The sequence below is a fragment of the Opisthocomus hoazin genome, chromosome 1 (genome assembly GCF_030867145.1).
Source record: "Opisthocomus hoazin isolate bOpiHoa1 chromosome 1, bOpiHoa1.hap1, whole genome shotgun sequence".
Taxonomy (NCBI): domain Eukaryota; kingdom Metazoa; phylum Chordata; class Aves; order Opisthocomiformes; family Opisthocomidae; genus Opisthocomus; species Opisthocomus hoazin.
Window position 1 is genome coordinate 123322372 of NC_134414.1, and position 13433 is coordinate 123335804.

General features: G+C 47.5%; 1 protein-coding gene across 1 annotated transcript; it reads right to left on the reverse strand.

The window, feature by feature from the left end:
• Positions 1-629: 629 nt before the first annotated feature.
• On the reverse strand, positions 630-12007 carry LOC104337344 (uncharacterized). Its single transcript, XM_009943259.2, has 6 exons — positions 11934-12007; positions 10802-11080; positions 8595-8843; positions 5368-5505; positions 4633-4752; positions 630-3191 (listed from the first exon to the last, which is right to left on the reverse strand). The coding sequence occupies exons 1-6, from the start codon at positions 11992-11994 to the stop codon at positions 3031-3033; spliced, it is 1008 nt and encodes a 335-aa protein (XP_009941561.2). The 5' UTR covers positions 11995-12007; the 3' UTR covers positions 630-3030.
• Between the last annotated feature and the right edge of the window lie 1426 nt (positions 12008-13433).

The following is a 13433-nucleotide window of genomic DNA, read 5'->3' on the forward strand; positions in this document are numbered from 1 at the left end:
CACCACTGTACCAGGGGCAAGCCTGTAACGGTAAAAGTCAAGGGATTTTGTATGATCACAAACCATCAGGACATTGGTTTTACCCACTGTCTGGGCCCGCTTGTCTGAGAGTCAGCACGAGAGAGTCACCTCCTCCTTGCAAAAGGATCTCTGCAGTCAAGCATCCTCTCTCACAACTAAGCTGGCTTAGGAGAATACAGGAAAACACAGATGGATAAAGATGGATAAAGCGAGGACATCTCCCTGCACCTCACACTTTGGGCAAAGCACCAGAGCAGGGTTTGGTGAGCTGCCAGCGCACACGGATCTGCAGGCACATTAGGACACACGCTCTGACGGGGACGAGTTGTACGCCACAGCCCTACAGCCTCTCCTGGACAGACCTACAAGCGAATGCCCTTGTGATCTCTGTTCCCTAGACTACCCAAGTCAGCTGTAGTCAGCAGTAACTTCTTGTCACCTTTTCATTTACTTGGCCAGGTGAAAATTTGGAAACCTGCCTGTACACTCAGTGCATACCATAAAGAAACAATTATTAAATAACAGAACTTAAACATTTCCAAAACACGTTAGAAAACAGATCTTTTTATTAGGAATAAAATCATTGTAAAGAAAAAAAAAAGCAAACACCAAAAAAGAACAATATCTGAGCATGAACACGTGCAGTTAAAGGAAGAGCACAGGCTGCACAACTGCTCTCCTGACCTCACAGTAGCAGAAACCTTTGCCCTGTTGCTGAACGGCACCTTGGGAGGGGAAGGACAGAAAACCAGCCGTGTCCTACCTGCTGCCTAAAGATGGCTCAAGTCTCAGATTCCCACCTCAACGGGAAGAGTCCTTCCCAGCCTGGGGACGCACCAGTGGCTGTGCTAACAGTGGCCAGGGCACCCCCAGCCCCCCCAGGGCTGGCAGCAGCAAGGCAGCACTATGGCAAGCTGGAGCCGGGACGCACTAGCCCAGCAGGACAAGGCTGGCCCAGCTCTACCACCCTCAGCACCTGAAACGCTGGCATCTTCTGCAGCGCAGCTCAGAGCCCTCGAGGTTAAGCATGTGCTGGAGTCGACTGTCCCCTGCCTGCTCCTGCCAGAAAGTGCAGAAGAGAAGCAAAGCTCACTGCGTCCCCCCATTTTGGCGATGCTGGCCCCTAATTCACCCAGCGCTGCTGCCCACAGGCAGCTGTCACCCCGAGTGCTCGGCGTCGCATTTTTGCCATTCAACTCACGGCCCTTAAGGAATGTTTGTACTGAAAGGAGATAGTGCAGCACCACGAGGAAAAGATTTATTGTGTCCCTCTGACCGTGGAAAATCGGATTCCTATGGCAGCCTTAAAAAGCAGAGACAGGCTGAATCACCACCAACACAGCACAGAAGCTCCAAAAATCTTCTAAACAGAGTCACAGGACAAGGAAACAACAGGAACAACCACCTATGGCTGGGCATCACCGACACAGATTTTGGCCGTGTACGCAGACAGAAAGTACTTCCAGGTAAGCATGCAGCCATCCCGCCGGCTCCCCTGCCTGGGAGAGAAGCTTGGCTGTGATTTTGCTGGGGTACTTGCAGACCGTGGGTGGCATTTAAAAGGCATACCATAAATCTATATCCAAGGGATTCACGGCACAATGTCAGCACAATATAAAACAGGGACAGAACGACAAGGGAAGAGAGGAATGCAACACACACACCCCCCATCCCTTTCAGCCCCGACCTACCCCATCTCTGCTTTTACTCCTTCACGCCTTTCCAGCCCATTGGGCTGGTTGAACACCACCAAGCCTCACTTCCAACTACCAAAATGCACTTGTACAGCCAACACACCTTGCTCTGGCACTGCACCCTGCAGCACTCCCCGCAGCCCGACAGCCCTGCAGCCCCCGGCAGCTTTGCCAGGGACTCAGGTACCTGCTGCAGGGGACCGAGTCCTTGCCCGCTCCTCACCTCGTCCTTCTTCCCTGCAGGTCCGCCCCAGCTGCTCCGCTCGCAGACCTGCCCTGAGCAGAACAGGACGTGCATAACAGCAAGACTTGCCTAAGAGATTCTATAAATTGCTGCTGTCTATGCAAACAACACAGCACTGAAAAAGCCTACATGCACAGGCAGATGGCCAGCTTCATCAGCCTGCAGTAGCTAACCCATTACGCTAAAGGCACTGGTGCTTGCACTGATGAACGATCTCAGCATTATAATCAAAGTTTCTGCCAAAATTACACACCCAAGCCCCAGGCACCCTTCTGCTGCACACAAATAAGCTCATGACAGAGCTGCTTTAACTCACAGGCAACCTGAGCAGTTCCGTTCCGGCGAAAGGCAACCGGTAGCACCTTGCCGTTGCAGGGCATCAATAGGCGAGCAAGCCAGCGTCACCTCCCGGGGTCTGCACACAGCAGCCCCTACCACCACCCCTGGCCCACGCAGCAAGCGGTGTGGGCCAAATCACAAAGGGTCTGGAGCTCAGAGGAGCGATTCAGATAAACACCCAGCACAGCAGATACCTAGCTGAAACCTCCATCAAGCTTTTTTGCTGGGCCTGTGAAAAATGCCTGGAAATCTCCCGAGAAGAGGATTTCTCAGGAAATTTCTGGCAGTTCCTTGTTTCTGTCTGGGACTGGCAGGCTACCTCAATCTGCCTGTCATGTCTGCCCCTCTCAGGAACCACTGACTGGCGAGGACAAGGCGAGGTATGGGGTGGGCAGGGAGCAGGAGGAACCACCTGTGCCATGTCAGACGGTCCCCTAGGGCTCTACAGCTACCTGCAGGTCTGTCAACAGACAAAGCATCAAAGAGCTGTCCAGTTCTCCATCTTAGTGAACCTGTCAGCCCACAGCAGTGTAGCCTTGAAGCCACCACGCATGTGCTTTTTTGTGTATTTTTCCTTTTTTTCTTTTTTTAAATGAGGTCATCAGGCCTGACACCTCACGTTTTTCCCCTGCTAAAATTTTCTGGACCAATTCTTACACACAATGAAACTATGGGATGCAAAGGATAGGTGTCGTAGGTTTCGAGACAGGGTGGAACAGCAAGCATGCCAGATCAGTCATCAGTTGGATCTGGGAAACAGTCTGCGGCATTTTCCTGACTTTCCACATCAACTATGACCTCTGGGTCTGGCATTTCCTCAGGCTCTATCTCCACTGGTAAATTTTCTTCCACAGGGGGCTGGGGCTCAGTGTCTTGTCCAGTCTGGGCAGTGTCTGGAAAAGAAGGAAGAAATGGTTTATAAGTGCCCGCATTATGCTCACCCCTGTGGAAATCCTCCCCCCAGCCCCTGATGCCACAGGCTGCCTAACCCTCTCCCCAGGCATCTGCAAGCCAAATTTCAATTTTCTTTGTAACTACTCATTTATTGAGCTGTTCATCGTGACTTTCTTGGTAAGACACAGCTGAAGCTCTCTGGGCTCAACTGCCCCAAATACACTGAAATACTGAAGTCAGGTCTAGGCAGTTACATCTGAGTAATTAAAGCTGGCTGACAGCACACATTTAATATGTTCTCACCTAAACACCCTCCACACACATCTCTGCTTTTTACTTATTTGTACAAAATTAAAATAGGGGATACTCTGTTAGTCAAACTAACAATGGAGAATTTTTTTACTGAAAAAAAAAATCTACATTTTAAATATATTAATATTAAACAATGACCTGAATGACTTACAGCAATTTTTTTTTTCTTCCTTGCACTATGTTCACAAGTAGCATTTAATATTCTGAAGGCAGGGCAAAGCAGCATCCAAGGTTAGACATAAAGCATAGCTGAGCTGCCGAGAGGCTGTTCATGGTACAGTGAAGGACACCAGCAGTGGAGACAGCAATGCTGAGACCAGGCTGTGACCTATGTTATGTTGCTCGAGTTCGTGTCTCTGCTAGATCTACTTCAGCTAATGGTGGTGCATTACCAGGGAAGGTGCTGCCAGAGTTTGTCTTTGTGAAACAAAATTGAGGGAAATGTAATGCAGGCAGTGGAGTATTAACATCAAGCACCCACAGAACAGGAGATCTCTGAAAGGTTTTTATCGTTGCACTCTCTTGACCATACTATGCTAAAGCTGTGGGGTTTTATTCTTGATTTCTCTGAAGGATTTCAAAAGTGACTGTATTCCCACTTTAGCCCCAATTTAAGAAAATACAGAAGCCTCTGACTTTGATGGGATTGAGCTGTGTTTACAGCTCAGCATATTGGTGGATGCCATCCTGAAGATGACTGCTTACAAAAACAATGTAAATTCTTACAAACTGTTAACAATGGAGGGGGATGACAAAACTGCAAGAAAAACGCTAAGGTTCGGGGGATTGCAGTGTCTGAGAGATGCATGTTTTAGTACAGCAGATACTGGAACAGACAAGTCTGCAGTCTGCTGGCAATACCCTCTGCAGCATGCTCATGAGATGGCTGCCGCTACATCTCACAGCTGGGTGAGGGCAGGAGCTACTCCTGTGCAGAAGCAGAGCACAAGTAAGGTACTGATAGATGACCTGCTGCAACTTCTGTCATCTGGACAAGATGCAGCACTTTCCCTGTGCTAGCGAGTCCCAGGCAGCCTGCTCCTCCCCTATCAGCCACACACATCCATTTTGCCCTTCACCCTCCTAAACGGGCTACCTGTCTGACTCAGAACAAGTCCCTGGACCCACCAGGCTTTGAAGGACAGTCAATCTGGGCAGCTTGAGCCTCGACATGGTCTCCATTGGGGGGGCTCTTCACACCTTCACTGGAGACCATGGACATTGTTAGTCCATCATCCTTCTCCTCCTCTGTAAAACCAAAACCAGAGACTTGAAGGAAAGAAGTCCCCCACATCACAGCAGTCTCAGCTCCTTCATTTCCAGGCCAGACCACCAACACAAGCATGCGTCTCCTCTTCACGTGGCACTGGCTCCATTCCCAGAGCAGACAGATGCCGAGTACAGAGGGCCACCGCCAACATGCCAGAGACCAGCTTGGCCATGCCGGCAGGGTCACAGCTTGAGGTGGCCTCACTGGGCATGAGCAGATTGCACTCAGGGACTGGTGCTGACAAAGGGCTGCCATCAGAAGCCCTCAGGTCCTTTCAGGATCAGACCTGAATGAGGCTCAGTTTTCTAGCCCGTATGAAAGGTTTTGCTGTGTTTCTTTCTAGCCAGGAGCACATGGTGACAAGTGTGAGGTGGAAAAAGCAAAAGCAGGGTTTAATTCAAGACCCCACTGGTTGTAACAGTTGCCTGTCAGCAAGCAGCTTTCTGCTCCAGCGGGTCAAGGGAAGGCTGGCTGGAAGATGAGTAGCCACCCAGCTGAGGCCAATTTGTGCTGAGGCTATTTTAATCCCAGTCTGCACAAACACAGTCATCTGTGAGACTGGATCCCAGGGGGCAACAGCATTCTTCACTCACCTGAAGGCACTGGGATGAACTTGTGTCTCCTCTTCATGCAGCAACAGATGACTGAGGACACAACCACCACCAGGATAACCGCACCCCCTGCGCACCCTGCCAGGATGTAAATGGACCACGGGTACTGCAGCAGGTCCCCTGCAAGAAGCAGGCGGCTTTGTTAGTTACCAAGGTGGACAAGCTTCTTTCTCCAAACAGGAGAAACCTTGCAGACAGATCAGAGCATGTGGGCATTACTGTTGCTTTGGTTTGGATCAGGGAGCTGATACTGTGAACTGTGGCACATCGTGATTTATGTCATATCATTTAATTGTGGTGTGGAATTTTTTGTTAAGAGAAGAGACTTGTGTGACTGTGCTGTGTGCATTTGTTCTTACTCTAACCATTAACATCTAAGATTATTTGAAAGTTTTGATCTAATTTAACAGGGAAGGTGGTGGTTTGAAAGATACTACATTTCAACAAGTTTTATGAGAGCAGGCAGCTGAGGAGGGAGACCTAATCTAGGAGCTGCTGAAAGGAAAGCTGTGGTCTACCCTCTGAGCTCATATTAGGCTCCAGAGGGTACACTTAGGACAGCCATATAATGACTACACCAACCTCAAAGCAAGTCTGATCAGAGTCTGCACTTCCTCAGGTACCAGAGACTCCAGCCACAGGGGACAGAGCTGTAGGATACCGGCTTCACTGCTGACTGGGAAAAGATTTTTCTTTATTCCCCTTCCCAACTGAGATCACGCGAAACACCTAGCAGGAGGCGACAGCTACAGATGGCTGAGCAGAAGGCCACACACAAGTCAGTGGTAATTATTACCCTGGTCAGAGTGCCTTGCTCGGGGTTGCTTTGACAGGTCAGACTCACACATAAGTTGCTGCTGAGCAGAGAAGCTGGTAGAGGGCATCACAGACTTACAGAAGGAGACAACCGTCCAGACTCACTCCTTCACTAAGACTATTTGCTCCAGCCTGGGGCAGCCAGCAGGAAAACTCTTCTTCCCATATGAAAAAAACATACACGTCACTAATACAGCTCCTTAAAACTCCTTACGTAAACCTGTGCCATCCCTTTTGGAATCATTTGCCTGCTGCTCAGCTGCGCACATGGCTGCACAGCACCGCACTGGGGAAACCAACAGGTTCATCTGGAGGTTGTTCTCAAGACCCCAAACGCACAAACTGTCAAAGGCATGAGTGTCTGTTGGAAATATTTTCCTGAATATTTTTTCCTAAAAATTTGCCTTTTGTTAAAGATGTCTTTTTGACATAAAAAACTGTGTTGAAACTCAGAAATAAAACAAGTAATAAAACACAAATCAATAAAATCCGTTTTATATGTGTCCTGGTGTGACTTTACTTCTGAATCCTCTGCTTTAGATCCTGCGGGATCAGAGCCCTTTGGTGCCTGGGAAGTTTACAGTATTTCTGCTGAATTGTTTTATACTAACTGTTATTTAAAATTAATTTCATAATCCAACAGGTTGCCCAAATAGATGTTTTTACATAGATCTTATACCCACAGTGAAAAAACTATATTCAGCCCTTTGGAGCAAATAATAACCCACAAAAATAATTAATTACTCTTTAATTAATTTAATTGAACTAATTTCTCTCATCACTTTACTAGTGTTCAGAACTGCTTTAGTTCACTTTTACGAAGGTGATTGCATTTGGTCACTAAAAAGTAGAATTGCTGCTATTTTCTTGCCCTCAGACCCTTCCAAATACGTGTTCATGCGTGCCTCCATCCCAACAGAGCCATCACTAAAGTCCCCTGGGGGCTTTTCAAGAGGAAATGGGGAACTGGTATTGCACCCAGCGGACTGGGCAGCCACCCAGAATAAACAATGGTAACTGTCAGCACCCGTGTGATTTATCACAGGGCTTGACTGAACAGCTCATGGATGTTTGCATTCTCATTCCCCAGTGCCTCAATCAACTTGGGTCCAACTACACTGAATAACCTTTGACCAATTTAACTGAATAAAGTTAAAATCACTGCTCCGCAATCACAAATGCCAAATTTGTACAGATTGGCCAGCAGTACCAATACAGTCAGGCACGAACAGCCCACAGCATTTCTGCTGAATGCCAGCACACACGATACAGGGTTTATGTCAGTAATTTTGCCCTCAAAACAACTGTATGCCAACCACAGAAGAAAAGACAATATCCGCTGTAGAGTTAGAGTGCCTCAGACCTAATTTCTAAAATGCTAGGTGTTATCACACAGTACAATTTCTCTAGTAGCAAAGGTGATTAATTTAATTACAGTGAAATTAGTCAAAAACCTTATGGTTAAATTATACCACCCTGATGTGGTTTTAATGACCATCTTCACTGCCAGAGAAGAGAAGCACCTTTACTACTGGAGATGCAAGTAAAATCACACCCAAGATTACATAATCAAAAAAGTTTTGTTTTGTTTTTTTTAAATAAATGTGATCTTCCAACACAGCCCAGTGCTTTGCATCATGCGGTTCTGGCAGTTTTGATCAGTCCCAGCATCTGGGCTTTCCGTCTCATTAACATATGGCCTCATTCAAGCAGCGTACTCGGCATTTATGGCTAGGTTGCAAATGGATAGAGTCACAGCCTTCTCACAGAACTACATATCCAAGCAGGGACATGGAGGGGAAAAACCCTACATTTCGTAAGTTAAATGACTTGTGTCTTTACCCCACTTCTGATGGTGCAGGGCTGATGGAGAGACATTTGTATAGACTGGTAAATCTTTGTGCAGCTGGCCTTGATCAGGAGAAAGGAGACAAGGTAAAACACCTCAGCTGAGTCCAGCAGCAACAGGACTAAACTAGCAGAGGTGTGTTTCTACAGGGATGTTGCAGAAATGGGAAGGCCGTCTGCGTAATGGATGAGTGTCAGAGTAGGAAGCAGCTCATGTTTCTAAACTGGCACAGAGGATCGGTGCACAGGAGGGTGCAAGATCTGCATCACTGGGAAGCAGAACAGACACACAGACTTGTGGCAGAGTTGAGTAGAAGGACCTTCTGAACAAACTTTCATTCCTTCTGTGGTTATAGGCTGTGTCAGTCCGAGACACAGGAGGGAGAAGGAAGTCAAGGGGACACTTTCTAAAGTGAGGATGTGGTAAGTCTGGAAGGCAGCTGCCAGAGGACAAAAGAGTTTGGTATTATGCAGACAGTAACAGATCCTTAGATTCCTGCTGCAAGAGACCAAAAGGGAGATTTTCTGAAGATGCCATTACTCACCATAGTTGCAAGACAGCACAACAGGCCTGGTCCTCGTGATGCTGTTCCCGTGGTAAACCTCACATACAAACTCCCCAGGCACGGTTTTGTCCAGGTGAACCTTCTTCCCACCATCCTTAACACAAGCCTCAGGGGCTCTCAGTGCAGTCCCATTCAGCAGCCACCTAAAACTGGTGCTCTCATTGCTGGTCACGTCGCAGGACAACTCTCCGGTCCCGTTAGGGAAGCACTGGATACTAATGGCCGGCTCTGGTCACACACAGCATGAGGCAATGGGAACAAAGAAGAGAGAGTTGATGAGCAGACTCAGCAGTGAACATGAGCTGGACAGGATCTTCCCTCCCCATCAGTCTTACTACCACTGCATTTACTGGTAGCCAGGAAGCACAGAAATAAGTAACCGGAGTCTTCAATGCCTGCCCCTAGCCCTGGAATACTTAGCAGTGCCCACCCAACCCTGTGAGCAACTCTTGCTCCCTATTTTGAGGATGCCACAAAAATCTGGCATCTCTTCATTTTCCTTATTGAAATTGAAAAAGCTAAAAATACAAGCCCCTGATCTGAGAGGACAGTGGAAACACCTAAAGCATCTGCCAGCCAGAGGCTTCCTCTGTAATCAGCAGATACCCGTAGCTTCAGAGGAGATTCAGCCCTCCCCTCAACAAGAGGTTTGTGCTTTTGCTGTCACTCTGCTTCTTCTTCCATTTTAGAGAGGAACTAGTGCAAATCATGCCCAGCATAGGTACCAACACCAGACACCCACAGTTAAATAGGATGACCCAGACTAGGACAATTTAAAACAAACGTATAAATCATTGATCTGATTAACTTTCCTGAATTTCTGTCTTTCAGTCTACTACAAGGAGCCAGCCTATTTCCCACATTTATGACTGCAAATACAGACTAGACAGAGAAGCGGTATGGTTTTATGACAGTAAGAGTCACACTGAGAACATCTATTAAAACATCCATGTAAATAGGCTCAGAAATCACTTTCTTCAACTAGGACATCAACTTCATCTAAAATTCACTGCCTCCAGGAATACCTTTGCTGTGAAATTTTTTCTTTAACTAATGTGTGGCAACAGTACATGAGAAGGAGACAGAAGTTCCCAAAGCAAACCCCCTGAAATGGAGGTTAAAACCAGGATACTTCTGCAGTCTCTGCCTACTTCCAGTCTAAGTCCCTGATCTTCACGCCAAGGAGTCACATCTTTGACCTACTCTCAGCAACAGTTCTGCCTGTTTGTGCCCAAATGGCATAAGGATCCATTTGTCTTCACTGAGACACCAGTTTGCTTAGACGTTTTCATTACAATTTCATACGCTTCAATTTCTTTTAGAAGCCTGTGTAAGCGAAAGCCCTGCAACAGGAACGGTGCAGATGAGGACCAGAGCAATGGTTGCTGGCTATCTGGAGCACTGTTCAGCAGGGGGGCAAACCCATTTAAGCCTTCTCCATATTAACCCAAGCAATTAGCTGGATCCTCTACCAAAGCAACTTTATTTCTGTCTTTACACCCCGCAGATGGGTGAGCAGGCACGTGCAGGGGAGCGGCAATTCTGAGGCCACAGGGAGGACAGCAGGAGACTGACACGGTAAGGTACCTATCGCTGGCCTCTGAATAGACTCAGATGATGCTGACATCCAAGCTGCTCGCGGGCAGCTAAGAGTCAAAAAGTGACACCCAGATTACTTTAGCACTTTTCCTCAGCTGCACGAAGCCTCAACCCACACCTACACAGAAGTCCAGTTCAGCTTCCAGAGCCCAGTCAGGTAGGGTTAACTCCTTAAGGAAGCATGTCCATAGGCAGCAAAATGCTGTCGGTCAGTGAGAGCCATCAAGGCGAGTACTCTGGAAATGGGCTGAAACCTCCAGCTACATGTCTACACACTATAGGCTCGACTCTACAAACACTTCATGCTACTGTCTCTTAAAGCAGAAAAAACAGCACGTAGCTCAGCTGTCTGGCTACTTCAAGGAAGGCTCAACAGACAGCAGAGACTGACAACACAGATGCAAAAAGCATCCGTTAGTTTACACTCACCATTACTGCTGCCTGAGGTTCCAGAGGCTTACAAAGCTGTTCCAGAGACACCTATAGCTCCTGCAAGCTCAAGCAGTCTCTTGGGAAGAATTTGAAGGCAGCAGCTTCCAGCCAGGCTCACAAGCTCAAAAATTATTGTTGCTAACAAGGCCACTTACCAAATACTTCCAGTGTAAAAAATCTGGTGGTGTTGTGAAAAACAAACTCATATTTTCCTTCATCCTCTTTCTCCACACTCCTCAGCACTAGAGAACCATTCTGCAAGTTCAGGCATCTGCCAGCAGAATTGCCGCACTCGGCCAACAGAGTATCATTTAAGACAGCTGTCAAGCATCTCACATCCCTCTTGCTCATTCTGGAGATGTGCTGCAGACTTTGAATTCCCATAGAAAAGACTGCTGAGCCGCCACTGAGCACACCAGTCCAGGTGGCAGAGCCTGAAAAGAGAGGCACAGAGTGTGAGCGGCAAGCTTGGCGTGTCCATCCATCCCCTCTCGGCTGCCTACCAGAAAGGCAAATGCCCTGGTGAGACATAAGTGGGACAGAGACACCCCTAGTGACAGGCTGGGGTCACCAGTAACTGAAAATCAGAGGAGTGGGAAGCCTTCTATAACAGCCAACTTTCCCCCCTGATAAGATGGGATTGGTGCGCACACCATGCGCACAGGGCGATGAAAGGCTGAGCAGCTGGCCTTTTCTCTCCCCAGATTTGACACGACCATCTGCCACCGCCCCTCAGACCTGGGAGACTGTGCAAAGGAACATCCTTGGGACACCAATGCCATGGATCTTGTACAGAGGGTAGCAAAAACAATTGCTGCCTGCACTGCTGCTTTTACCCAAAGAGTAGGGTCGCAGTTTTAACTTGAACAAGTCTCACAGTATCCTTGCACATTATTAAATTGCCATATGCAGATCAGAGATGGGTAAACGGCAGGGTGACAGCAGCTCAGGGACTAACCCAAGGTCACACCGAGCATTAGGAGCAGGACCACATCGCTTTCCAGCCCCTCTAGCCAGCATTCTGCATACAAAGACCTTACGTTCTCCCCTGAAATGCTTTTACAGAAGCAGTACATTGAGAAAGTATTATACTGTTAGTTATCATTCATTTACTACAAAAATAATCTGTCTTACTTTGGTGTGACTGCCTCTTTCACGCATTAGCAGATACGTTATTCCATGTCTCCCCAAACCTAGCAGAGTCCTTAAAAGATCTTGGAGCAAAATTAAGGTGTCTGCTCATCTAGGCAAATCTGTGCCAACTTCATAAAGAAAAATCCCACTTACCATGAGTAACAGTTATCATCGCCAGCAAGCACTGCAGAGTAAAAGGAGAGCTGAAATCCATTTTAAAGATCTCCTTGCATCATACGCCGAGAAGATGATCTGACTACAGAGCTCAGTGAATATAGCGTTCAGGAAATGATGTCAGAAGCAAGAGTGAAAAAAAAAGAAAAGAAACTCCATAGTGGACAGATTGAATGATGTTTCAAAATAGACCTGCAAGGTTTTGGGTGACTGATCTCGGGCTGAACCAACATGAGCCACAATGTGCTCTGCAAAGTCCCGCACCTTGGAGCTGGCTGCAAGGGTCAGAATATGGCTGAGAGGTGAGAAGGGACAAAAATATCTCCTGGTCAGCTCACCCTGTCTAGGCAGCTAATGCTGAGACCGAGCAAAGGTGAAACACCTATTTCTTTCATTCGTTTCCAGTTTATCGAAGGACAGGATCCCCACCCAGGGAAGAGAAATCAGTCCAGTCCGATAAAGCACTGCACATGCAGACCAGCTGATTTTCTGAAGTACCAACAACAGTCACTCATGGAGAGTCTCAGCAGCAGGCGGTGTGGAAGAAGGCTCTCCCTGTGTACGCAAAGGCTATGTTGCCAGCCTGAACTTTGCTGGGCTCTTCTAGCGACCGAATGATACCTGCCACGCAGGAAAGGGCTCCGCACAGCTGCCCCAGGCAAAGAATAAAGGTTATGGGGAGTTCATTTGCATTGCAAACCCAGACTGAACGCAGCCCAAAAGCCACCTCAGCTCTGGCTGGAGTACATCTCCCAGGGACGAGATTGAAAAGCCAGTCTCGAAGAACTACTGTGAATCAGTCATCTACAGGGCCGCAACGGGCCAGTCGCTTTGTTCACACTCGTTGAGATGGCTTCAAGCCTGCTGGCATTTTGCACTGAGTGCCGAGGTGGATTACACAATGTTGTTTCTCTGGACACAGACATAGACACAGCCCATTAAGGAAGCTCCACATGGTGGAATTACATGTATACACGCATTTCTGAGAAATGGTTAAACCCCTTGAGTGTGGTCTGCACTATTTTTCAAACAATTCGGCTCTGCTTGATAATTCCACATGTCAGCCAGTGGTTTGGCCCCTCTGACTTCTTAGCAATGACAATTACATCTCACCTCCTGCTTCCAGTGTCCAAAATTTACAAGTTTGTTCAAGGCTACCATAACACCATCCTGCTTTTATCATACGTGCATAGGACAGGCCTGAATTGATCTAAGATGTGACAGAAATAGCCTTCTCTGAGAAAAGCAGTGAAGTGAGTCTTCAGACACTCACAGCAGTGCAGAGGAAGGGGGAGAGAGAAAAGTATTTACAGTAAGAAACACTTTCATTTCCTTCTGTGCTGCTGAAGTGACATGAAGAAAATCTCTCTCAAATACCAGCGCGAGACTGGGGATAACCATCTGCCTCAGACGTGCACATTCAACTTCTTTTCACCTTCATGCTTGAAGGACAAGCTGGTAGAGCTTAGGGTTGCAGTG